Genomic DNA, 25,642 nt, shown 5'->3' on the forward strand with positions numbered 1-25,642 from the left:
TGCAGGCAGGACATGTGCAGCCAATGTGATCAAATAAATATTTTTAATCAGGATATTTTCTGCAGTGTTTTATTGGTTGGCTTTATGTAGGCCCATTTTTACACAATTGGCAGTAAAACATACTCATAATAAACATTGATAAAAGACACAACTGTTATTCACAGAATTAAAGAAACTTCTCCTTAATGCAACTGCTGTGTCAGATTTCAAAACTTTACGGAAAAAGCATAATTTGAGTACGGTGCTCAGAGCCCAAAACAGCCAGAGGAATATCTACCATTTTGAAATCAACAAAGTTAGAAACAACACCATAAATATTCACTTACCTTTGATCTTCATCCGAATGCACTCCCAGGAATCCCAGTTTCAACAATAAATGACTGATTTGTTCCATCATTTATGTCCAAATAGCCACCAATAATAATCCATCTTCATGAGGCGCGAGCATTTCGTGCAGACAAACTCAAAAAGTTCCGTTACAGTCCTTTAGAAACATGTCAAACGATGTATGATATCAATCGTTAGGATGTTTTTAACATAACATCAAAGTTCCAACCGGAGAATTCCTTTAAATTCCTTTGTCTTCAGTTTTTTTCAAGCAGAAATTGGCTTCCTGCAACACTAACTCAAAGTTCTGGGACACTAAAGTCCATGGAGAATAAGAACACCTCCTCCCAGCTGCCCACTGCACTGAAGATAGGAAACACTGTCACCACTGATAAATCCACTATAATTGAGAATTTCAATAAGCATTTTTCTACGGCTGGGCCATGCTTTCCACCTGGCTACCCCTACCCCGGTCAAAAGCACTGCACCCCCCACAGCAACTCGCCCAAGCCTTCCCCATTTCTACTTCTCCCAAATCCAGTCAGACGATGTTCTGAAAGAGCTGCAAAATCTGGACCCCTACAAATCAGCCGGGCTAGACAATCTGGACCCTTTCTTTCTAAAATTATCTGCTGAAATTGTTGCCACCCCTATTACTAGCCTGTTCAACCTCTTTCGTGTCGTCTGAGATTCCCAAAGATTGGAAAGCAGCTGCGGTCATCCCCCTCTTCAAAGGGAGGAGATACTCTTGACCCAAACTGCTACAGACCTATATCTATCCTACCCTGCCTTTCTAATGTCTTTGAAAGCCAAGTCAACAAACAGATTACCGACCATTTTGAATCTCACCATACTCTCTGCTATGCAATCTGGTTTCAGAGCTGGTCATGGGTGCACCTCAGCCACGCTCAAGGTCCTAAACGATATCTTAACCGCCATCGATGATAAACATTACTGTGCAGCCGTATTCATTGATCTGGCCAAGGCTTTCGACTCTGTCAATCACCACATCCTCATCGGCAGACTCGACAGCCTTGGTTTCTCAAATGATTGCCTTGCCTGGTTCACCAACTACTTCTCTGATAGAGTTCAGTGTGTCAAATCCGGAGGAGGGTCTGTTGTCCGGACCTCTGGCAGTCTCTGGGAGTGCCACAGGGTTCAATTCTTGGACCGACTCTCCTCTGTATACGTCAATGATGTCGCTCTTGCTGCTGGTGAATCTCTGATCCACCTCTACGTGGACGACACCATTCTGTATACTTCTGGCCCTTCTTTGGACACTTAACAACCCTCCAGGCAAGCTTCAATGCCATACAACTCTCCTTCTGTGGCCTCCAATTGCTCTTAAATACAAGTAAAACTAAATGCATGCTCTTCAACCGATCGCTGCCTGCACCTGCCCGCCTGTCCAACATCACTACTCTGGATGGCTCTGACTTAGAATACGTGGACAACTACAAATACCTAGGTGTCTGGTTACTCTCCTTCCAGACCCACATCAACCATCTCCAATCCAAAGTTTAATCTAGAATTGGCTTCCTATTTCGAAACAAAGCATCCTTCACTCATCACTCTAAACATAGCCTTGTAAAACTGACCATCCTACCAATCCTCGACTTTGGCAATGTAATTTACAAAATAGCCTCCAATACCTTACTCAACAAATTGGATGCAGTCTATCACAGTGCCATCCGTTTTGTCACCAAAGCCCCATATACTACCCACCATTGCGACCTGTTCGCTCTCGTTGGCTTGCCCTCGCTTCATACTCGTCGCCAAACCCACTGGCTCCAGGTCATCTACAGGACCCTGCTAGGTAAAGTCCCCCCTTATCTCAGCTCGCTGGTCACCATAGCATCACCCACCTGTAGCACTTGCTCCAGCAGGTATATCTCTCCGGTCACCCTCAAAACCAATTATTTCTTTGGCTACCTCTCCTTCCAGTTCTCTGCTGCCAATGACTGGAACGAACTACAAAAATCTCTGAAACTGGAAACACATCTCCCTCATTAGCTTTATGCACCAGCTGTCAGAGCAGCGCATAGATTGCACCTGTACATAGCCCATCTATAATTTAGCCCAAACTACCTCTTTCCCTACTGTATTTATTTTACTTATTTATTTTGCTCCTTTGCACCCCATTAAATCTATCTCTACTTTGCACATTCTTCCACTGTAAATATACCATTCCAGTATTTTACTTGCTATATTGTATTTACTTTGCCACCATGGCCTTTTTTTTTTGCCTTTACCTCCCTCATCTCACCTAATTTGCTCACATTGTATATAGACTTATTTTTATACTGTATTATTGACTATGTTTGTTTTACTCCATGTGTAACTCTGTATGTGTCGAACTGCTTTGCTTTATCTTGGCCAGGTCGCAATTGTAAATGAACTTGTTCTCAACTTGCCTACCTGGTTAAATAAAGGTAAAAGAAAGGCACTGAGAGGTAACTCTGTTGAGACCGCACGTCATGAGACCAAGGCTCTCTGCCAGACCACTGACTCAGGTGAGTCAGTGACGGTTGCCATCTAGTGGAAGCCCTAGGAAGTGCAACCTCATCCATATCTCAATGTGTTTTCGGTAGGTCAAGCTTTGAAAAACTACAAACCTCAGATTTCCCACTTCCTGGTTGGATTGTTCTCTGGTTTTTTCTTGCCATATGAGTTCTGTTATACTCAGACATCATTCAAACAGTTTTCGATACTTCAGTGTTTTCTATCCAATACAACTAATAATATGCATATATTAGCATCTGGGTCTGAGTAAGAGGCAGTTCACTCTGGGCATGCTATTCAGCCAAAAGTGAAAATGCTGCCCCCTATCCCAAAAAGGTTAAAGGAATTAGTCCAGTGTTATAATCGGAGTCATGATTTTCATGACTTGTGACTCTGACCTCAGACTCGCCTTCTCGACCATTGGTGACTCACTTGCCTTCCTGCGTGCTTGTATTTGGACTGGACAGGCTACTACTGTATATGCAGAATATTAACAACACTGTGCGCAGAGGAGCAAGGGTTCTGTTCTCTAGCTAGCAGTAAGGACACTGGCACACGCAGCTGTGGCGAAGAAAGTGCTGAGTGTGTGCAGGCTCTGCTCTAGGTCTGCCTCTGATCGTAGGCAACACATCGCGCAGGCGACTCGCTTGCTTCCTTGTAACCAACAGTCACCAGCCTGCTCTTTTTTTGGCTTTGCCTGGTTAAACACTAACTGCTTAATGAAATTGAAAACCAATAGGATCACATTTTAAAAGTATAACTGCATTCTAGCTATTGTATTGAAGACCCTCTTGCAATTATTGGAAGTAATAATCTGGTCAATCTGACAGCAGCAATAGCCAATTCTGTCTAGAGACCATTCATCCCTTAAGTGTGCCCATCACTGGTAGCAATGACACAGCAGATGATTATCCCAGGCCAGGTGCGCTCCCCACTGCAGGTGTTTCTAGACCCGTCGCTGGGATAGTGACTAAGGGGTCAGTAGAAATCGGTGAGGGGACACAATTTGGGGGGGGGGGGGGGGGGGGGGGTTCTTGCATTGGAAAGTAGCAACCTAGTTATTCATGCATGAAAACAAAAGTAATGAATAGCAATTTGACTTAGAATACTGACATAACTGCTAATGTGAACCGAACAAAGCAGCGATACCAAGTACGCCTAGTAAACAAAATATCAGATTGATACAGGCTAGTTAGAGTAAACAAAAGGCGACTGGAGATTCAAAACAGACTACTACAGTGAGATGCAGCATGCTTCGAACATGGATAATGATGGTGTTCATGAGTTCAGCGACATGTTGTGATTTAGCACATTGGAGCCTTAGCGGGCAATTTCAGTTTGCAAAACCTGGCGAGCGACAGCTCCGCTTCCACCAAATTGGGTTTTGCTTAGATCCAGCAGTGGTTTCACCTTCTATAAAGTCAAGGGCACACAGTTGGCTATTGCCTTCTCTGTTCTTGGTGAAATGTCAGAACGATGCAGTCTTTTCTCCTCTGTCCTGCTGGCCTACTGTACTGTCTACCACGTATTGCTGGAGTTGTACTTGCATAACATTGACTGCTTCCATCACGTGTACTTGCATAACATTGACTGCTTCCATCACGTGGACTGGGAGATGTTTCGTATTGCGTCAGATAACAACATTGACGAATACGCTGATTCGGTGTGCGAGTTCATTAGAACGTGCGTTGAAGATGTCGTTCCCATAGCAACGATTAAAACATTCCCTAACCAGAAACCGTGGATTGATGGCAGCATTCGTGTGAAACTGAAAGCGCGAACCACTGCTTTTAATCAGGGCAAGGTGTCTGGTAACATGACCGAATACAAACAGTGCAGCTATTCCCTCCGCAAGGCTATCAAACAAGCTAAGCGCCAGTACAGAGACAAAGTAGAATCTCAATTCAATGGCTCAGACACAAGAGGCATGTGGCAGGGTCTACAGTCAATCACGGACTACAGGAAGAAACCCAGCCCAGTCACGGACCAGGATGTCTTGCTCCCAGGCAGACTAAATAACTTTTTTGCCCGCTTTGAGGACAATACAGTGCCACTGACACGGCCTGCAACGAAAACATGCGGTCTCTCCTTCACTGCAGCCGAGGTGAGTAAGACATTTAAACGTGTTAACCCTCGCAAGGCTGCAGGCCCAGATGGCATCCCCAGCCGCGCCCTCAGAGCATGCGCAGACCAGCTGGCCGGTGTGTTTACGGACATATTCAATCAATCCCTATACCAGTCTGCTGTTCCCACATGCTTCAAGAGGGCCACCATTGTTCCTGTTCCCAAGAAAGCTAAGGTAACTGAGCTAAATGACTACCGCCCCGTAGCACTCACATCCGTCATCATGAAGTGCTTTGAGAGACTAGTCAAGGACCATATCACCTCCACCCTACCTGACACCCTAGACCCACTCCAATTTGCTTACCGCCCAAATAGGTCCACAGACGATGCAATCTCAACCACACTGCACACTGCCCTAACCCATCTGGACAAGAGGAATACCTATGTGAGAATGCTGTTCATCGACTACAGCTCGGCATTCAACACCATAGTACCCTCCAAGCTCGTCATCAAGCTCGAGACCCTGGGTCTCGACCCCGCCCTGTGCAACTGGGTACTGGACTTCCTGACGGGCCGCCCCCAGGTGGTGAGGGTAGGCAACAACATCTCCTCCCCGCTGATCCTCAACACTGGGGCCCCACAAGGTTGCGTTCTGAGCCCTCTCCTGTACTCCCTGTTCACCCACGACTGCGTGGCCACGCACGCCTCCAACTCAATCATCAAGTTTGCGGACGACACAACAGTGGTAGGCTTGATTACCAACAACGATGAGACGGCCTACAGGGAGGAGGTGAGGGCCCTCGGAGTGTGGTGTCAGGAAAACAACCTCACACTCAACGTCAACAAAACTAAGGAGATGATTGTGGACTTCAGGAAACAGCAGAGGGAACACCCCCCTATCCACATCGATGGAACAGTAGTGGAGAGGGTAGCAAGTTTTAAGTTCCTCGGCATACACATCACAGACAAACTGAATTGGTCCACTCACACAGACAGCATCGTGAAGAAGGCGCAGCAGCGCCTCTTCAACCTCAGGAGGCTGAAGAAATTCGGCTTGTCACCAAAAGCACTCACAAACTTCTACAGATGCACAATCGAGAGCATCCTGGCGGGCTGTATCACCGCCTGGTATGGCAACTGCACCGCCCTCAACCGTAAGGCTCTCCAGAGGGTAGTGAGGTCTGCACAACGCATCACCGGGGGCAAACTACCTGCCCTCCAGGACACCTACACCACCCGATGTCACAGGAAGGCCATAAAGATCATCAAGGACATCAACCACCCGAGCCACTGCCTGTTCACCCCGCTATCATCCAGAAGGCGAGGTCAGTACAGGTGCATCAAAGCTGGGACCGAGAGACTGAAAAACAGCTTCTATCTCAAGGCCATCAGACTGTTAAACAGCCACCACTAACACTGAGTGGCTGCTGCCAACACACTGACACTGACTCAACTCCAGCCACTTTAATAATGGGAATTGATGGGAAATGATGTAAATATATCACTAGCCACTTTAAACAATGCTACCTTATATAAATGTTACTTACCCTACATTATTCATCTCATACGCATACGTATATACTGTACTCTATATCATCGACGGTATCCTTATGTAATACATGTATCACTAGCCACTTTATACTATACTATGCCACTTTGTTTACATACTCATCTCATTGTACATACTGTACCCGATACCATCTACTGTATCTTGCCTATGCTGCTCTGTACCATCACTCATTCATATATCCTTATGTACATATTCTTTATCCCCTTACACTGTGTACAAGACGACAGTAGTTTTGGAATTGTTAGTTAGATTACTTGTTATTACTGCATTGTCGGAACTAGAAGCACAAGCATTTCGCTACACTCGCATTAACATCTGCTAACCATGTGTATGTGACAAATAAAATTTGATTTGATTTGATTTGACATTGTCATTTGCTTGGAGCTGGTGGTGCGTTAGTGCCACTGTCACACCAACTTCTCGATGCACTGCGGACCACTGACTTAAGTGTAAAGATCTGTTGCTTTTGCCTGGAGTAATTTGTTTGAAGGATCACGAAGACTGAAGAGAATGTAAACTGTCACTGCCTTCAGCAGCCCTGTAGCCTCGAGTCTTACTGTGTTTTTTATGAACACTTGCATTCAGTGCCCAAGGAACTCCAGCGCTGTCAACTTTTAAGGTCTACTGACACAGTAGCCAGGTGTCCCCTGCTACTTTGGCTTTGTTTTGCTACTTTATCAAAGCCAATTTCTGATATCCATCGTGGCAGTTTAGCTGGTTTGAGCTAGCTAAATAGGCTACGGCTAATAACACGTGCTGAATAGTAAACTCCTATGCTCATTGGAATGCCAAACAGGCTGACCATAGTTGGCTGTATAACACACATACAGTGCCTTGCGAAAGTATTCGGCCCCCTTGAACTTTGCGACCTTTTGCCACATTTCAGGCTTCAAACATAAAGATATAAAACTGTATTTTTTTGTGAAGAATCAACAACAAGTGGGACACAATCATGAAGTGGAACGACATTTATTGGATATTTCAAACTTTTTTAACAAATCAAAAACTGAAAAACTGGGCGTGCAAAATTATTCAGCCCCCTTAAGTTAATACTTTGTAGCGCCACCTTTTGCTGCGATTACAGCTGTAAGTCGCTTGGGGTATGTCTCTATCAGTTTTGCACATCGAGAGACTGACATGTTTTCCCATTCCTCCTTGCAAAACAGCTCGAGCTCAGTGAGGTTGGATGGAGAGCATTTGTGAACAGCAGTTTTCAGTTCTTTCCACAGATTCTCGATTGGATTCAGGTCTGGACTTTGACTTGGCCATTCTAACACCTGGATATGTTTATTTTTGAACCATTCCATTGTAGATTTTGCTTTATGTTTTGGATCATTGTCTTGTTGGAAGACAAATCTCCGTCCCAGTCTCAGGTCTTTTGCAGACTCCATCAGGTTTTCTTCCAGAATGGTCCTGTATTTGGCTCCATCCATCTTCCCATCAATTTTAACCATCTTCCCTGTCCCTGCTGAAGAAAAGCAGGCCCAAACCATGATGCTGCCACCACCATGTTTGACAGTGGGGATGGTGTGTTCAGCTGTGTTGCTTTTACGCCAAACATAACGTTTTGCATTGTTGCCAAAAAGTTCAATTTACGACTGATTGTTGTCCTATGGACAGTGTCTCCCACCTCAGCTGTAGATCTCTGCAGTTCATCCAGAGTGATCATGGGCCTCTTGGCTGCATCTCTGATCAGTCTTCTCCTTGTATGAGCTGAAAGTTTAGAGGGACGGCCAGGTCTTGGTAGATTTGCAGTGGTCTGATTCTCCTTCCATTTCAATATTATCGCTTGCACAGTGCTCCTTGGGATGTTTAAAGCTTGGGAAATCTTTTTGTATCCAAATCCGGCTTTAAACTTCTTCAACAGCATCTCGGACCTGCCTGGTGTGTTCCTTGGTTTTCATGATGCTCTCTGCGCTTTTAACGGACCTCTGAGACTATCACAGTGCAGGTGCATTTATACGGAGACTTGATTACACACAGGTGGATTGTATTTATCCTCATTAGTCATTTAGGTCAACATTGGATCATTCAGAGATCCTCACTGAACTTCTGGAGAGTTTGCTGCACTGAAAGTAAAGGGGCTGAATAATTTTGCACGCCCAATTTTTCAGTTTTTGATTTGTTAAAAAAGTTTGAAATATCCAATAAATGTTGTTCCACTTCATGATTGTGTCCCACTTGTTGTTGATTCTTCACAAAAAAATACAGTTTTATATCTTTGTGTTTGAAGCCTGAAATGTGGCAAAAGGTCACAAAGTTCAAGGGGGCCGAATACTTTCGCAAGGCACTGTACATCTGGGACCAGGCTAACACAACAGTACTGTGTGGTATCTAACCTCTATTTCAATTGTTTACCCTTTTTATTTAATATCAGTGCTTGTAAATGTCTCTTTCTATCCCCGCAGGAGTTTCCTTTTGCTTCCAAGATGGATACAGGAGACTACAGCTGTGAGGCTGTGAACGCTGCCGGCCCTGCGAAACGCTGTGAAGCTGTCAGAATGGAAGTCCGTAAGTGCTCTTTGTTTTCTATGGATCGGAGAATGCCAATGAGTGCAAAGCTGTCATCAAAGGTGGCTATTTTGAAGAATCTCAAATACAAAATATATTTAGATTTTGTTTAACACTTCTTTTGGTTACATGATTCCATGTGTTAAATTTCATAGTTGTGAGGTCTTCACTATTATTCTACAATGTAGTCAAAATGAAGAAACCCTGGAAGGAATAGTTTAACTTTTGACTGGTACTGTATATCAAAAAATAATTCATGATACTATTCGAATAGAGAAATTATTTCCAACCCCCATCCCTAATGTGAATCACTCTTGTTTGGTTTGGATAGTAGCTTACTGGCCTAATACAAAAATGTGAAAGCAATCTAGGAAAGTGTTTCCTTCATTCAAATGTAGGTCATACCATACACCGGTAAATCTAGATAATCCTGTTGCAGCCGATTCACATTATGTACTCTTAAAATATTGTTATGCTGGTGGATATGTTTCCTAACAACCCCTGGAATCAAAGTTTTTACATCCGCATAAGTGCTTTTACAATAACCAGACCTAGATGTGGGCAGCAGATAGGTTAGAGCGTTGGGCGAGTAACCGAAAGGTCGGTGGTTCGAATACCGGCGTCAAAGCAAAGGCACTTAACCCTAATTCCTCCAGGGGCAGGTGACCATGGCCGTGACCCCACTCCCTGCAGTTGTCTCGGAGTTGGGATATGCAAAAAATATTTATTTCCATTACGTGTGTGTGTAACAAGCACCCCCCCGAATATTAGCATTATTTGCTTTGGTCTTTATGCCATAGTGAATGCACATATTCTTTTTCCACTCGTTGACAAGGATGCTAGGCTGTTTCACTCTCCCATTTTGACTTTGTGAGCCAGGGTAATGTATCTAATTTCTCTATTTGTCTCTCCCTCTTTCAATTCAAAGGAAACATATGTTTACATTTGCCAAGGCAAGTGAAATGAACAAATACAACTGAGAAGAAAATAATTTTAACTATTAGAAATGAATAATGAACTTTGCACTCAAAGGTTTAGAAAATATACATTTAAAGTGTTATAAACTCTTCATAAAAAGAAATCTCCTCAACTGCGTTTTATTTTCAGCAAACTTAACATGTGTAAATATTTGTATGAACTGAACAAGTTCCACAGACATGTAACTAACAGAAATTGAATGTGTCCCTGAACAAAGGAGGTAAAAATCAAAATTAAGTCAGTATCTGGTGTGGCCACCAGCTGCATTAAGTACTGCAGTGCATCTCCTCCTCATGGACTGTACCAGATTTGCCAGTTCTTGCTGTGAGATGTTACTCCAGTCTTCCACCAAGGCACCTGCAAGTTCCCGGACATTTCTGGAGGGAATGTCCCTAGCCCTCACCCTCTGATCCAACAGGTCCCAGATGTGCTCAATGGGACTGAGATCCGGGCTCTTTGCTGGCCATGGCAGAACACTGACATTCCTGTCTTTCAGGAAGTCGTGCACAGAACGAGCAGTATGGCTGGTGGCATTGTCATGCTGGAGGGTCATGTCAGGATGAGCCTGCAGGAAGGGTAGCACATGAGGGAGGAGGATGTCTTCCCTGTAATGCACAGTGTTGAGCTTGACAACAAGCTCAGTCCGATGATGCTGTGACACACTGCCCCAGACCATGACGGACGCTTCAGAGTACAGGCCTCTGCGTAAGCTCATTCCTTTAATGATAAACACGACTGACCATCACCCCTGGTGAGACAAAACCGCGACTCGTCAGTGAAGAGCACTTTTTGCCAGTCCTGTCTGATCCAGCGACTGTGGGTTTGTGCCCATAGGTGGCGACGTTGCCGGTGATGTCTGGTGAGGACCTGCCTTACAACAAGCCTACAAGCCCTCAGTCCAGCCTCTCTCAGCCTTTTGCGGAGAGTCTGAGCACTGATGGAGAGATTGTGCGTTCCTGGTGTAACTCGGGCAGTTGTTGCCATCCTGTACCTGTCCCGCAGGTGTGATGTTTGGATGTACCAATCCTGTGCAGGTGTTACACGTGGTCTGCCACTGCGAGGACGATCAGCTGTCCGTCCTGACTCCCTGTAGCACTGTCTTAGGCGTCTCACAGTACAGACATCGCAATGTTTTACCCTGGTCCTCATGCCTCCTTGCAGCTTTCAAACACGCAGTTGAGCAGGGACCCAGGGACCCTGGGCTTCTATCCTTTTGTGTTTTTCAGAGTTTTTCAGAGTCGGTAGAAAGGCCTCTTTAGTGTCCTAAGTTTTCATAACTGTGACCTTTAATTGCCTACTGTCTGTAAGCTGTTAGTGTTTTAACGACCGTTCCACAGGTGCATGTTCATTAATTGTTTATGGTTCATTGAACAAGGATGGGATAGTGTTTAAACCCTTTACAATGATCTGTGAAATTATTTGGGGTTTTTACTAATTATCTTTGAAAGACAGGGTCCTGAAAAACAGATTTTTTATTTTTATTTTTTGCTGAGTTAGTCTGCTAGTACAGTGTTTTATCAATGTGCGGGAAGATGCATCAACCAACATTTTGGTGGAAATTACCCAATTTTTCCTCCTCTCTGTCTAGATGACATCAACACTGGAGGTATTGTTGCCGGGGTGATCGTGGCTCTCCTAGCCCTGGCCCTGCTAGGCTTTGGACTGTGGTACGCCCGCCGCAAAGGATACCTGCCTAGTGAGTTCACACCCCCTAACCACTCCTGGTCTTGTATTCATAAAGCGTCTCAAAGTAGGAGTGCTGATCTAGGAACCGATTGGACTTTTCGATCATAATGAATAAGATTGCATGGACAGAAGGGACCTAATCCTAGATCAGAACTCCTATTCAAAGACATTTAAAAAAATACGGGCCCAGATCAGTGACTGAAACATTATGAACTGCAAGTTATAACCTTCAAATTCAAATCATCATACAAATGTCTCTACATTTAACTCACTTTTATTTATTCTGTCCTCACAGAAAAGAGTGCAAGGTAAGTGGACTCTTTAATAACTGATTACTTTGTCTGATCATGTTAATGCAGGACTTAGCAAATTGGTTTTCAGCGCCAGTGTCAAATTACATCTATGTCCTCCTTTGGTTGCCTCAGCCCCTGTTGCTGAGGGCTTTTTAATTTAAGGATTTTATGTAACATTTCATAAAAAGAGAACACCATGTAAAAAGTACAATATAGTACACTTTAAAGTGGCTGATGGCTTTATAGATATCACTGTAGGCTCACTTGGTGTGTTCCTCTTACAGCCAACCCAAACCCTCAGTGGTCTACCAGCCAACATCGGAGTATGGCGATGAAGAGGATGTAAGTTTCATCGTTCTTTGTAATGTCTTAACATGTCTTGTGCTTTTTAGACATTAATTTCCATAGTATTTCTTCCATTTCTCTGGTGTGTTTAACATTTTAGCAAGCAGAAGATTATTCAAAAGATAATAGACATTATTGTGAAGAAAATAATTTCTATATGCTTTGTTTTCTCTGTGCTCTCAAATTCAATTTCTGACAATTAGATGATTATTACGATTGTAGTGTATTATATGGTTTGGTTGTCAGGGAAATATATAATATTTAGCAGATGCTTTTATCCAAGGCGACTCAGTCATAGGTGCCTACATTTTTACGTGTGGGTAGTCCCGAGAATCGGCCCCAATATCCTGGCGTTGCAAGCGCCATGCTTTACCAACTGAGCTGCAGAGGACCATCTCTAAAGACTTAATGGTTGCTGTCCTTTGGTATTGTATTCCAGTGAAAAGGTGTAGTCTTGTAATTGCAGTCTTCTCTGTCTGTTTCAGGGGGAATTCAAACAGAAGTCTTCTTTCGTGGTATAGCCAGGGCAAGCAACATAGGATATACTCAGGAGTCTACGGCAACAACGATGAATGCGGTTGCGACCCAATAACATCTCCCTTTTCTCCTGAAGTGTGCTCTTGTTTACTGCTTCCCACAAATCTCAGAGCATTGGATTGGCAGCGGCATGGGCTAGTGGGAGTTTCCACATGTTTTCCTTATACCAGCCATTTCCTTTCAAATCAGTGAAGCAAAGTGCACACTTTGGGAGGAAGGAGAGATAATTGGGTAAATGCTAATACCACTGGCCCTTTTACCTGCTCAGTGTGGATTGATTTTAATGTAATCTTTTTAATTCCATCTGTTTATAAAAACTATTTCCACTTTAATATTTCTCTAACTGGCAGTCACCTACTTACTGTATGTCTGCTTTATTTTGTGGCGGCTGTGTGTATAGAACTTTTCTTTTTTCCCAAAAATATTTCAATAACGCTGGTGATTTAAATTTTTCTAACCCCAATAGAACATGCGTTTTATGCATTGCGTCCCAAATTGCACCCTATTCCCTATATAGTCACTAGAAGGAAGGGGAAAGGGAATACCTACTCTGTTGCACAACTGAAGGCATTCAACAAATGTCTTCTGCATTTAACCCAACTCTGCTGAATCAGAGGTGTGGTGGGCTGCCTTAATTGACACCCACGTCATCGATGCCCGGGGAGTATATTTTGGGGGTTAACTTCCTTTTTCAAGGGTAGGAGTGGATTTGAACCAACAACCTTTTAGTTTCTTGCGCAACACTGTTAACCGCTAGGCTAGCCCAATATAGAGCTCTATGGGCCCTGGTCAAAAGAAGTGCACTATATAGGGATTAGTGTCATTTTGAGCTACAACCTACATTCTTCATAAGGGATTCAACTTGCCAAGTCTTGATTGTTCAACCTGACACAAGCTTTGGAAATACCACAGCTCCCTCTGTCCCATGCCTCTACTGTATCCCAAATGGCACCCTATTCTGTATATAGTGCACTACTTTTGACCAAGGCTCTAGAGCATTTATGTAGGGAATAGGTTGCAGTTTGATACGCATACCTTGTGTGCCTTGAATATCCATGCTGTTCAGTGAGTTGTAATGTGAAATGTTTTGTTTACGGTAGTTAGTTTTAAATGGCATTGTGTTTTGATCAACTCACATCGAGCTTGATTTATACAGCACATTTCTGACATGGAATGCAACACCGTGTGCTTTACAGGGGAGAAATTATAACCATAAATAAACGATTTACTACACAACAGACATAAGAGCATAAAAACACTGAAGAATAATGAACTGAATGACTAAAAAGCACCCTAAGAAAATGCATATCTAAAAATATGTGTTAAGATCTCTTTAAATAATGTCCACAGTTTTGGCTCCCCCAGGTTCTCTGGCAGGCTATTCAAGAGTCTGGGGGCATAGTAACTAAAGGCTGCCATTCCATGCCTCTTGGTCCTAGGCTTTGGGATAGTTAAAAGGCCAGTGCCAGAGGAACCTACTGGGTACATAACTTTAAAAGCCTGTCTTACATGTATTGGGTGCACAATTGTGAATTGATTTTAAAAACCAATAGAAAATAAAATTAATTCTAAAACCCAGGCAGCCAGTGCAGGGACCATAAAACCAGTGTAATGTAGCTTCTCCATCTGGTCTCGGTCAGGACCCGTGCTGCAGCATTCTGTATGTTTTGCAGTTGACCAATGGCTTTCTTGGGTAGACCAGACAGGTTAGCATTACAGTGGTCAAGCATGCTTGGAATAAAAGCATGGAAACGGACCCACCTTGGCAATGTTTCTCAGGTGGTAAAACGCTATTTTGATCACATTCCTAATGTTTGTATTAGTCATTGTATTGAATTGTTTGTTGCTGGTCCCAGATCGGTTTGTGCTGCCGTGCCAACTCTTTGTCACTCACTATTAAACACTTAAATATGTTTGGCATGACAATTCCATGAGAAGTTGTCAAGAGCAGTAACAAACTAGCAACCAGACTTGTTGAGATGTGCATTCTCCTTCTTTGCAAGTTATCAAGTTTAGCATCCCAAAGATGGGATATTGTGCTCACAGCAACATCATACAAAGAACATGGGTGCAGTCGTACTTAAGATATTTATTTCGCAAAAATTAGTCAGGTTTTAATCTAGATCTTTTTATTGAGCATTTTACAATTTTGACAGATTAATGTATTTGTTGTTTTTACGGTAACACCTGATTCTAATATTAAATACTATTTGAAGAACAGTCTCTGAAAGACCATTTTTGTAATAGTTGTATTTTCCCATATCTTTGACTTTGAGCTATTATTATTATGTACAATGTATCCAGAAGGTGCTAGCTAAGATCATCCATGGTCCTTCAGTACTGTTGAGTGTTATCTATCCTTTACCATAATCAGTTTAGGCTAGATTGAGAGAGACTATTCTTAAGGCACACTGTATAAAATGTTTTGTTTAGTGTATAGCAGGTTTGGTGTAGGGCTAATTAGAGAATGTTAATATGCCCTCTGACCTGTGCCAATTAGATGTGTTCCCATGTAGCTTACTGTTTTCCAGACCCAAACATTTTAAAGATATACAATTTGTACATTTACAGACCAGTATCCTTAAATCGTTTTTGTAATTCGGAATGTCTTAAGAATTCCGTAGATGTGCATGTGGTGCAGAGAGGGGGTAAGCTTCTATTCTGTTTGCGCAGTCACTGTATAATCACTGTGAATGGATACATTTGATCATACAGAAAGAAATGTGACGTAAGTGAATCCTGTCTCTTTAAGAAAAAGGGGCGGTGCTGTTGAGAGCTGCAACCTTTTTGACAGGCTGTCCCGACGCTCACTCAAAATCCATTCATAAATAAGACATTTGAGGCATAGTTACATTGAATAAATAATTTCAGGACACAAATGTGTTAACGTTTTTAGCGAACAATTGCAAGAAACTCCCAGCAAAAAATAGTTTACATCCTAGTCAGAGCATTCGACTCGGCGACGTTGAGAGCAAAAGTGACTTCCGACTAGTGACCCCCCTTCTGCAGCTATGGTTATGACTTTATCTGCGTTTCACCAGGAAGCTGCTTAGTTCATTCTGTGTTCAGAACATTTGTCTACAGAACCTCCTGTTCGCTTTATTCCATCCACTAAACGGGATTGTCGTTCATGTGTAGCAACGTCTAGTCTAATTCCGTTTAACACAAATTATCCGCTTTTTCAATGTCTGCCGCCGCCTCCATCTTTCCGGTTTTACTGAAAGTAAGTGAAACCGAGGACTGAAATACCAATGGAACGGTGAGAGTTATGATGGCAGCTAAAGAAGAGCTTTACACCAAAGTCACCCCGCGGAGGCAGCGCCAGAATCGATCGGGCACTGTAAAACATGGGTCAAGTCTGGACGTGCTGCTGTCCATGGGATTCCCCAAGACCAGGGCGTGAGTATCTGACCTACAGCTAGTGTACTGCCGCTATTCATTAGATTACTTATTATGCAGTCTAATTTTAGACTAAGGCTGCGGTCACACAGGGAGGCCAATTCTGATATTTTTTTCCACTTATTGGTATTGACCAATCAGATGTTTTCACATCAGATCTTTTTTCAGAGCTGATCTGATTGGTCAAAAAATACCAATTAGTGACAAAAAGATCAGATTCGGGCTGCGTGTCTAAACGCAGTCTAAGCTGTGCAAACAAAGCTTTATTTTAAGCCTGCTATTATAGGTTAAGTTGCAGAGCAATATTGTTCCATACCGGTGTTAAAAGAAACACTCCATTGTTGGTACTGGTAGAGGGTCAAATGCTATGTCCTATATATCAGCATCATTTGGACTCCAACTTGACTTTCAAGAAACCGGTGAAGGTGGTTAACACGGTCTAGTTTGGACTAATTTAAGGGTTCTGAACTTTTCACATGTTATTTTTCTCACATGCAGTAGCCACCATTCTAAAACCAATTGAATCACTCTACAAACAGTTCATATTTTTGATTCCAAACCGTTACCATTGTCAGAGTTGACTTACTGAGAGTGCAGATTGTCACTTTCTGACAGTTACCATATACTGGAGAAAATTTAAATCATGGCTCAAATTTTAACCAAACCTATGACAGCTGATTTATTTTTTCTTTCTTAATTTTTTTTTTATGGATAGGTTATTGTGTTGGATGTAATTGTTTTTGAGTATTTGCATTATGGCTGTGTAATTGCCCTTGCCTGCCTAGGGCCCCCAAAAGGCTAGGGCTGGCTCTTACTGCATGTGTGGGTATGCAGACCAATGATGTGTATATAAACTCTGGATTGCTGATGCTATGTAATGGCCAAAGGGGGGCTATGAAGCCACTGATTGGACATATTGCCACTCCCTAGAAGGAGCAGTCCTCCATAGGAATGAATGGAATTCTGTTTACTTTTTTGGGGGGGGGAAGTGGGGACCGTAACATTATTACTTAAACATTTTCCTTGAAGTACATATTTTGTATATTGTTTTAATGTTGAAGTATGCATTAAGGTGTCTAATATATTGAATGTAGACATCACAATGCATTTCTATAGCTTCCCAACTATTTGCTTTATAATTGTGGGTGAGTACCAAAATGGAGGTGCGTTGGCTTCAGAACAGCACCCCCTGTGAGTCATCTAGTGTGTGTGTGTGTGTGTGTGTATAAATTGTTTGGACCCCACCCCTATCAAAGTTGCCCATCCCTGCTCTATAGCCTAATGTTGTCACGATCAACCATCCACCTTGGACAGGTCTTGAACTCCTTCAATAACATCTTAACGGGTTGGGTTAAATGCGGAAGACACATTTCGGTTGAATGCATTCAGTTGTGCAACTGACTAGGTATCCTCTTGCTCTCTTCACCCTATATGACCACTTTGATTATTATCTGACCCTGCTGGTCATCTATGAGCGTTTGAATATCTTGAACGATCTTGCTTAAATGGCCATGTAGTCTTACCTCCACCGGGCACAGCCAGAAGATGACCGGCCACCCCTCAGAGCCTGGTCCTTCTCTAGGTTTCTTCCTAGGTTACCTCCTTTCTAGGGAGTTTTCTACATCTGCATTGCTTGCTCTATTGAGGTTTTGAGCTGAGTTCTGCATGAGCACTTTGACATCTGCTGATGTAAAAAAAAAACTTTTATAAATACATTGATCAACTGAAATTGTCCTAGTTGCTTTGGAATTATGTGTGTCTGAAGACACCCCTTGAAATTAGTGGTTTCGAAGCAATGTCAGCAAAAATAACTGTTTGTCGGGAGCTTCGTGAAAGGGGTTTCCATGTCCGAGCAGCCGCACACAAGCCTAAGATAACCATGCGTGATGGAAGTGTCAGCTGTAGTGGTGTAAAGCTTGACGCCATTGGACTTTGGCGCACTGGAAACGCGTTCTCTGGAGTGAGGAATCACTCTTCCCCATCTGGTAGTCTGACGGACAAATCTGAATGTTGCGGATGCCAGGAGAATGCTACCTGGCCCAATCCATAGTGCCAACTGTAAAGTTTGGTGGAATAATGGCTTTAAAAAATAAAAAAAATACCCAAGGTTCTGGCTAGGCCCCTTAGTTCCAGTGAAGGGAAATCGTAACGCTACAGCATACAATGACATTCTAGACGATTCTGTGCTTCCGACTTTGTGGCAACAGTTTGGAAGGCCCTTTCCTGTTTCAGCATGCCAATGCCCCTGTGCACAAGGCGAGGTCCATACAGAAATGGTTTGTTGATCGGTGTGGAAGAACTTGACTGGCCTGCACAGAACCCTGATCTCAACCTCTTCTAACACCTTTGGGATGAATGGGAAGGCCAACTGCGAGCCAGGCCTAACTGGCCAACATCAGTGCCCAACCTCAAATGCTCTTGTGGCTGAATGGAAGCAGCAATGTTCCACCATCTAATGGAACGCCTTCCCAGAAGATTGGAGGCTGTTATGGAATTGGTCCCCCTTTGCTGCTATTTTAATGCCCATGATGCACTACATGACCTCAAGTATGTGAACCCAAGCAGGAGTTCACATATTTGGTCATGTATTGCGTCTTGGGAAATGAAATTGTCTTCCTGGCCAAATTTGAGTTTGTTTTTAATAACGTCCCAGGCAGACGGGACAGGAGGGTACTGCTAAAGCAATACTTCTCAGGATTTACCAAAAACACTCTTCTTAACCTGAACAGGATCGTTGTCCCCCCCCCCCCCCCCCCCCCCCCCCAACGGGACGGTTAAGCTAACGTTGGCTAATGTGATTAGCATGAGGTTGTAAGTAATATGAAAATACTTCTCAGGATTTACCAAAACCACTCTTAAGGAAAAACTTGTCTGAAAAGTAGTGCACCGTCATGTCACCTCTAAGTAGCAATAGGTGTTTAAAAAAACACTTTTTTTTTACTGGTTGGGTGTTCAATATTTTCTATACCAAACAGCATTGTTTTACATATTAGTCTGAACTGTTTCACAATCACATGCTAATGGCCTTAACACTGTTTCATATGCTTGAATACTTCAATACTCCGAGCCTGAACACTGTGTTTTAGATGCTAGTGTACTCAACTCTAGTAGTACTCACCAGATGTGAGGTCACAGATGGTTTATGTATCCAACATTGTAAGCAGAGGAAGGAGGAGAGAAAATGGGGAAAGACAAGCATAGTTTTTTGTTTTTTTCAACCAAACAATTGGGATCTGGAAATGAGTGTTGATTGGTTTGTCTTTAAACAGTTTAATATTGAAAGTTGACCAGGGGTTTTGTGTAGTTTTAACCCTCACTTCAGTGTATCCTTCTTTGTTAGCATGGCTAATTGCTTAGTGAGTCTCTTTACCTTCAATCCCTGTAGTGATTGAAGGTTTCCTGGTACAGAGAAGCACTAATACTTATGACAGAAGGGTTATATGATTCACTCTACAAACACACAAGCCTCACCGACCTACTGTAGCTATGAGGATAAGACAAAATGTTTGTCCGGGAAACTCTTTGGCATAGCCTTTCGAGGACAAGAGCTTCAGTGTGTGTGTGGAGAACATGAATCATACAACCCTACTGTTGTATGAAGGGTATTCATGCTGAATAATTTGTCATTGAGCAGCGATAATCAGATGTGATCTAGCTGGACAGTCAGCCACTGTCACAGCACTGGACACTTGCACGCAGTGTCAGCCACTGTCACATGCAGAACTGTAGGAGGAAGGGGCAGTGATCCTGAGTCTGGTTGTCAGATCTAACCTGCGTGCCAGCCTTTCTGCTGTCTTGCAAGAGGGAATCTGGAAATGTGTGTGCTGCAAGAGAGCAGAAACAGACTGGCACCCAGGCTAGATCAGCCATGTGGAAGATGGATCTTTCTGAGAGAATTATAAGATGGAAATATCTCACATTTCAATGTGGTTGCTGTTAACTTCCTGCTGCTTCTCCATTTTAAGATTGGTTTCCAAGAAGTCTTGCAGGAAAGGCTGTCGACTTGATAACCGGCAGTGTACACAAGGGAGCTATTCCTTTCCTTCCCCAAAATAATTTTACATACACACACACACACACACACACACACACACACACACACAGTTGAGGTCGGAAGTTTACATACACCTTAGCCAAATGCATTTAAACTCCGTTTTTCACAATTCCTGACATTGATTTATTTGAGCTTTTATTTCTTTCATCACATTCTCAGTAAGTCAGAAGTTTACATACACTCAATTAGTATTTGGTAGCATTGCCTTAAACAATTTCAACTTGGTCAAACGTTTCGGTAGCCTTCCACAAGCTTCCCGCAATAAGTTTGTGAATTTTGGCCCATTCCTCCTGACAGAGCTGGTGTAACTGAGTCAGGTTTGTAGGCCTCCTTGTTCGCACACGGTTTTTCAGTTCTGCCCAGGTCAGGGCTTTGTGATGGCCTCTCCAATACCTTGACTTTGTTGTCCTTAAGCCATTTTGTCACAACTTTGGAAGTATGCTTGGGGTCATTGTCCATTTGGAAGACTCATTTCCGACCAAGCTTTAACTTCCTGACTGATGTCTTGTGATGTTGCTTAAATATATCCACATAATTTTCCTGTGTCATGATGCCACCTATTTTGTGAAGTGCACCAGTCCCTCCTGCAGCAAAGCACCCCCACAACATGCTGGCACCTCCGTGCTTCACGGTTGGGATGGTGTTCTTCGGCTTGCAAGCCTCCCCCTTTTTCCTCCTAACATAACGATGGTCATTATGGCCAAACAGTTCTATTTTTGTTTCATCAGACCAGAGGATATTTCTTCAAATGTGCAGTTGCAAACTGTAGTCTGGCTTTTTTATGGCGGTTTTGGAGCAGTGGCTTCTTCCTTGCTGAGTGGCCTTTCAGGTTATGCTGATCTAGGACTCGTTTTACTGTGGATATAGATACTTTATCTGTTTCTTACAGCATCTTCACAGGTTCCTTTGCTGTTCTGGGATTAATTTGCACATTTCACACCAAAGTACGTTCCTCTCTAGGAGACAGAACACATCTCCTTCCTGAGCTGTATGACGGCTGCGTCATACCGCTCCCGCGCTCCCGCGCTCCCGCTCCCATGGTGTTTATACTTGCATACTATTGTCTTGGCTGATTTTTCTTTTGATTTTCCCATCATGTCAAGCAAGGAGGCACTGAGTTTGAAGGTAGTCCTTGAAATACATCCACAGGTACACCTCCAATTGACTCAAATGATGTCAATTAGCCTATCAGAAGCTTCTAAAGCCATGACATTTTCTGGAATTTTCCAAGCTGTTTTAAGGCACAGTCAACTTAGTGAATGTAAACTTCTGACCTTTGGAATTGTGGTACTGTGAAATAATCTGTCTGTAAATAATTGTTGGGAAAATTACTTGTCATGCAAAAAGTGCTGTTTGAATGAATGCTTACGAGCCTGCTGGTGCCTACCATCGCTCAGTCAGACTGCTCTATGAAATCAGACTTAATTATGACTTAACACACAGAAATACGAGCCTTAGGTCATTAATATGGTAGAATCTGGAAACTATCATCTCGAAAACCAGACGTTTATTCTTTCAGTGAAATACGGAACCGTTCTGTATTTTATCTAACGGGTGGCATCCATAAGTCTAAATATTCCTGTTACATTGCACAACCTTCAATGTTATGTCATAATTACGCAAAATTCAGGCAAATTAAGCAGCCCAAACTGTTGCATATACCCTGACTCTGCGTGCATTGAACGCAAGAGAAGTGACACAATTTCACCAGGTTAATATTACGTGCTAACCTGGATTTCTTTTAGCTAAATATGCAGGTTTAAAAATATGTACTTCTGTGTATTGATTTTAAGGTATTGATATTTATGGTTAGGTACACATTGGAGCAAGGACATTCCTTTTTCGCGAATACGCACCGTATCGATTATTTGCAACGCTGGACACGCTACATAAACTAGTAATATCATCAACCATGTGTATTTAACTAGTGATTTATGATTGTTTTTTTATAAGAAGTTTAATGCTAGCTAACAACTTACCTTGGCTTACTGCATTCGTGTAACAGGCAGGCTCCTCGTGGAGTGCAATGAGAGGCAGGTGGTTAGAGCGTTGGACTAGTTAACTGTAATGTTGCAAGATTGAATCCCTGAGCTGACAAGGTAAATCTGTCTTTCTGCCCCTGAACAAGGCAGTTAACCCACCCTTCCTAGGCAGTCATTGAAACTAAGAATGTGTTCTTAACGGACTTGCCTAGTTAAATAAAGATTAAAAAAGGTGCGGGGGAAAAAATCTGCCAAATCGGTGTCCAAAAATACCGATTGTTATGAAAACTTGAAATCGACCCTAATTAATCGGCCATTCCGATTAATTGGTCCACCTCTAGTTTTGTCACACAACACAATGCCACAGATGTGAAGTCTTGATGGAGCGTGCAATTTTCATGCTGACTGCAGTAATGTCCGCCAGAGCTGTTCATTTCTCTACCATAAGCTGCATCCAACGTTGTTTAAAATAAAATAAGTTAACAAATGGAATTGTAAATTGTTTTATTCAAATATTGAATGACTTTTACTACATATACAGTACCAGTCAAAAGTGTGGACCACTGATTCAAGGGATGAGTTGGATGGCAGAGTGAAGGAAAAGCAGCCAAGAAGTTCTCAGCGTATGTGGGAACTCCTTCAAGACTTAGAAAAGCATTCCAGGAGAAGCTGGTTGAGAGAATGCCATGATGGCCTTGACAGATTTGCAAAGGGTGGTTACTTTGAAGAATCTCAAAATATATTTTTGTTTAACACTTTTTGGTTACATGATTCATTGTGTTAATTCATAGATTTGCTGTCTTCACTATTCTACAATGGAGAAAATAGTCCAAATAAGATACTTTTGACTGGTACTCTGTGATTATATATATATATATATATATATATATATATTTCAGCAAAAAGACGTCCTCTCACTGTCCACTGCTCTGATTTTCAGCAAACCTAACGTGTAAATATTTGTATGAACATAAGATTCAACAACTGAGACAAACTGAAAAGGTTCCACAGACATGTGACTAACATAAATGGAATAATGTGTTCCTGAACAAAGGGGGGTGGGTCAAAAGTAACAGTCAGTATCTGTTGTGGCCACCAGCTGCATTAAGTACTGCAGTGCATCTCTTCATGGACTGCACCAGATTTGCCAGTTCTTGCTGTGAGATATTACCCCACACTTCCACCAAGGCACGTTAATTCCCAGACATTTCTGGGGGGGAATGGCCCTAGCCCTTACCCTCCCATCCAACAGGTCCCAGACATGATCCGGGCTCTTCCCTGGCCATGGCAGAACACTGACATACCTGTCTTTCAGGAAATCACGCATAGAACGAGCAGTATGGCTGATGGCATTGTCATGTCAGGATGAGCCTGCAGGAAGGGTACCACATGAGGGAAGAGGATGTCTTCCCTGTAACGCACAGTGTTCAGATTGCCTGCAATGACAACGAGCTCAGTCCGATTATGCTGTAACACACCGCCCCAGACGATTACTGAACCTCCACCTCCATTTCGATCCCGCTCCAGAGTACAGGCCTTGTTGTAACGCTCATTTCTTCAACGATGAATGTGACTCGTCAGTGTCTGCACCAGCGACGGTGGGTTTGTGCCTATAGGCGACGGTGATGTCTGGTGAGGACCTGCCTTACAACAGGCCTACAAGCCCTCAGTCCAGCCTCTCTCAGCCTAGACAGTCTGAGCACTGATGGCGGGATTGTGCGTTCCTGGTGTATCTTGGGCAGTTGTTGCCATCCTGTACCTGTCCCGCAGGTGTGATGTTTGGATGTACCGATACTGTGCAGGTGTTGCACGTGGTCTGCCACTGCGAGGACGATCAGCTGCTCGTCCAGTCTCCCTGTGTCACTGTCTTAAGCGTCTCACAGTACGGACATTGCAAGTTATTGCCCTGGTCACATCTGAAGTGCTCATTGCAGCATGCCTAAGGCACATTCACACAGATGAGCAGGGACCCTGGGTGTCTTTGTCTTTTTTTCCCCAGACCTAAGTTTTCATAACTGTGACCTTAATTGCCTACTGTCTATAAGCTGTTAGTGTCTTAACGACTGTTCCACAGGTGCATGTTCGCTAATTATGGTTCATTGAACAAGCGTGGGAAACCGTGTTTAAACACTTTACAAGGACGATCTGTGAAGTTGTTTGGATTTCTATGCATTATCTTTGAAAGACAGGGTCCTGAAAAAAGGCTGTTTATTTTTTGCTGAGGTATTTATACATGCATGCATACATACAGTTGAAGTCGGAAGTTTACATACACTTACGTTCGAGTCAATAAAACTAGTTTTTCAACCACTCCACAAATTTCTTGTTAACAAACTATATTTTTGGCAAGTCGGTTAGGACATCTGCTGTGTGCATGACACAAGTAATTTTTCCATCAATTGTTTAGACAGATTATTTCATGGTATCACGAGTCAGTTTACATACACTAAGTTGACTGTGCCTTGGAAAATTCCAGAAAATGATATCGGAGGCTTCTATAGCCATGACGGGCTAATTGACATAATTTGAGTCAATTGTAGGTGTACCTGTGGATGTATTTCAAGGCCTACCTTCAAACTCAGTGCCTCTTTGCTTGACATCATAGGAAAATCAAAAGAAATCTGCCAAGATTGTAGACCTCCACAAGTCTGGTTCATCCTTAGGAGCAATTTCTGAACACCTGAAGGTACCATATTCACCTGTACAAACAATAGTACGCAAGTATAAACACCATGGGACCACGCATCCGTCATACCGCTCAGGAAGGAGATGCGTTCTGTCTCCTAGAGACCTACTTTGGAGCGAAATGTGCAAATCAATCCCAGAACAGCAGCAAAGGACCTTGTGAATATGAATATCCACAGTAAAAGGAGTCCAATATTGGCATAACCTGAAAGGCCGCTCAGCAAGGAAGAAGCCACTGCTCCGAAACGCCATAAAAAAAGCAAGACTTCAGTTTGCAACTGCACATTCGAACGCTAGACAGAAATGGACAATGACCCCAATCATACTTCCAAAGTTGTTGCAAAATGGCTTAAGGACAAAGTCGAGGTATTGGAGTGGCCATCAAAGCCCTGACCTGGGCAGAATTGAAAAAGCATCTGCGAGCAAGGAGGCCTACAAACCTGACCCAGCTCTGTCAGGAGGAATTTGGTCCAAATTCACCCAAATTATTGTGGGAAGCTTGTGGAAGGCTACTTAAAACGTTTGACCCAAGTTTTGCAATTTTAAAGACACTCAATTAGTATTTGGTAGCATTGCATGTAAACTTCTGACCCACTGGGAATGTGATGAAAGAAATAAAAGCTGAAATAAATCATTCTCTATTCTGACATTTCACATTCTTTTAAAATAAAGTGGTGATCCTAACTGGCCTAAGATTGGGCATTTTTAC

At 42.9% G+C, this 25,642-nt stretch overlaps 2 protein-coding genes across 2 annotated transcripts in view; both read left to right on the top strand.

The window, feature by feature from the left end:
* The window catches only part of f11r.1 (F11 receptor, tandem duplicate 1), a 46,311-nt gene extending 31,280 nt beyond the window's left edge, over positions 1–15,031 (top strand). The window contains exons 6-10 of the mRNA XM_021618972.2: positions 8,872–8,974; positions 11,541–11,648; positions 11,934–11,946; positions 12,216–12,273; positions 12,762–15,031. Coding sequence (XP_021474647.1) covers positions 8,872–8,974; positions 11,541–11,648; positions 11,934–11,946; positions 12,216–12,273; positions 12,762–12,797 — 318 coding nt within the window. The 3' untranslated portion in view covers positions 12,798–15,031. The remainder of the gene's footprint in view (positions 1–8,871; positions 8,975–11,540; positions 11,649–11,933; positions 11,947–12,215; positions 12,274–12,761) is intronic.
* Positions 15,032–15,182: 151 nt separating this feature from the next.
* ubash3ba (ubiquitin associated and SH3 domain containing Ba) overlaps positions 15,183–25,642 on the top strand; it is a 56,647-nt gene continuing 46,187 nt past the window's right edge. The window contains exon 1 of the mRNA XM_036933336.1: positions 15,183–16,212. Within this exon, the coding sequence (XP_036789231.1) occupies positions 16,082–16,212 (131 nt within the window). The 5' untranslated portion in view covers positions 15,183–16,081. The remainder of the gene's footprint in view (positions 16,213–25,642) is intronic.

The sequence above is a fragment of the Oncorhynchus mykiss genome, chromosome 10, assembly GCF_013265735.2.
Source record: "Oncorhynchus mykiss isolate Arlee chromosome 10, USDA_OmykA_1.1, whole genome shotgun sequence".
In the NCBI taxonomy this organism is placed as follows: Eukaryota; Metazoa; Chordata; class Actinopteri; order Salmoniformes; family Salmonidae; genus Oncorhynchus; species Oncorhynchus mykiss.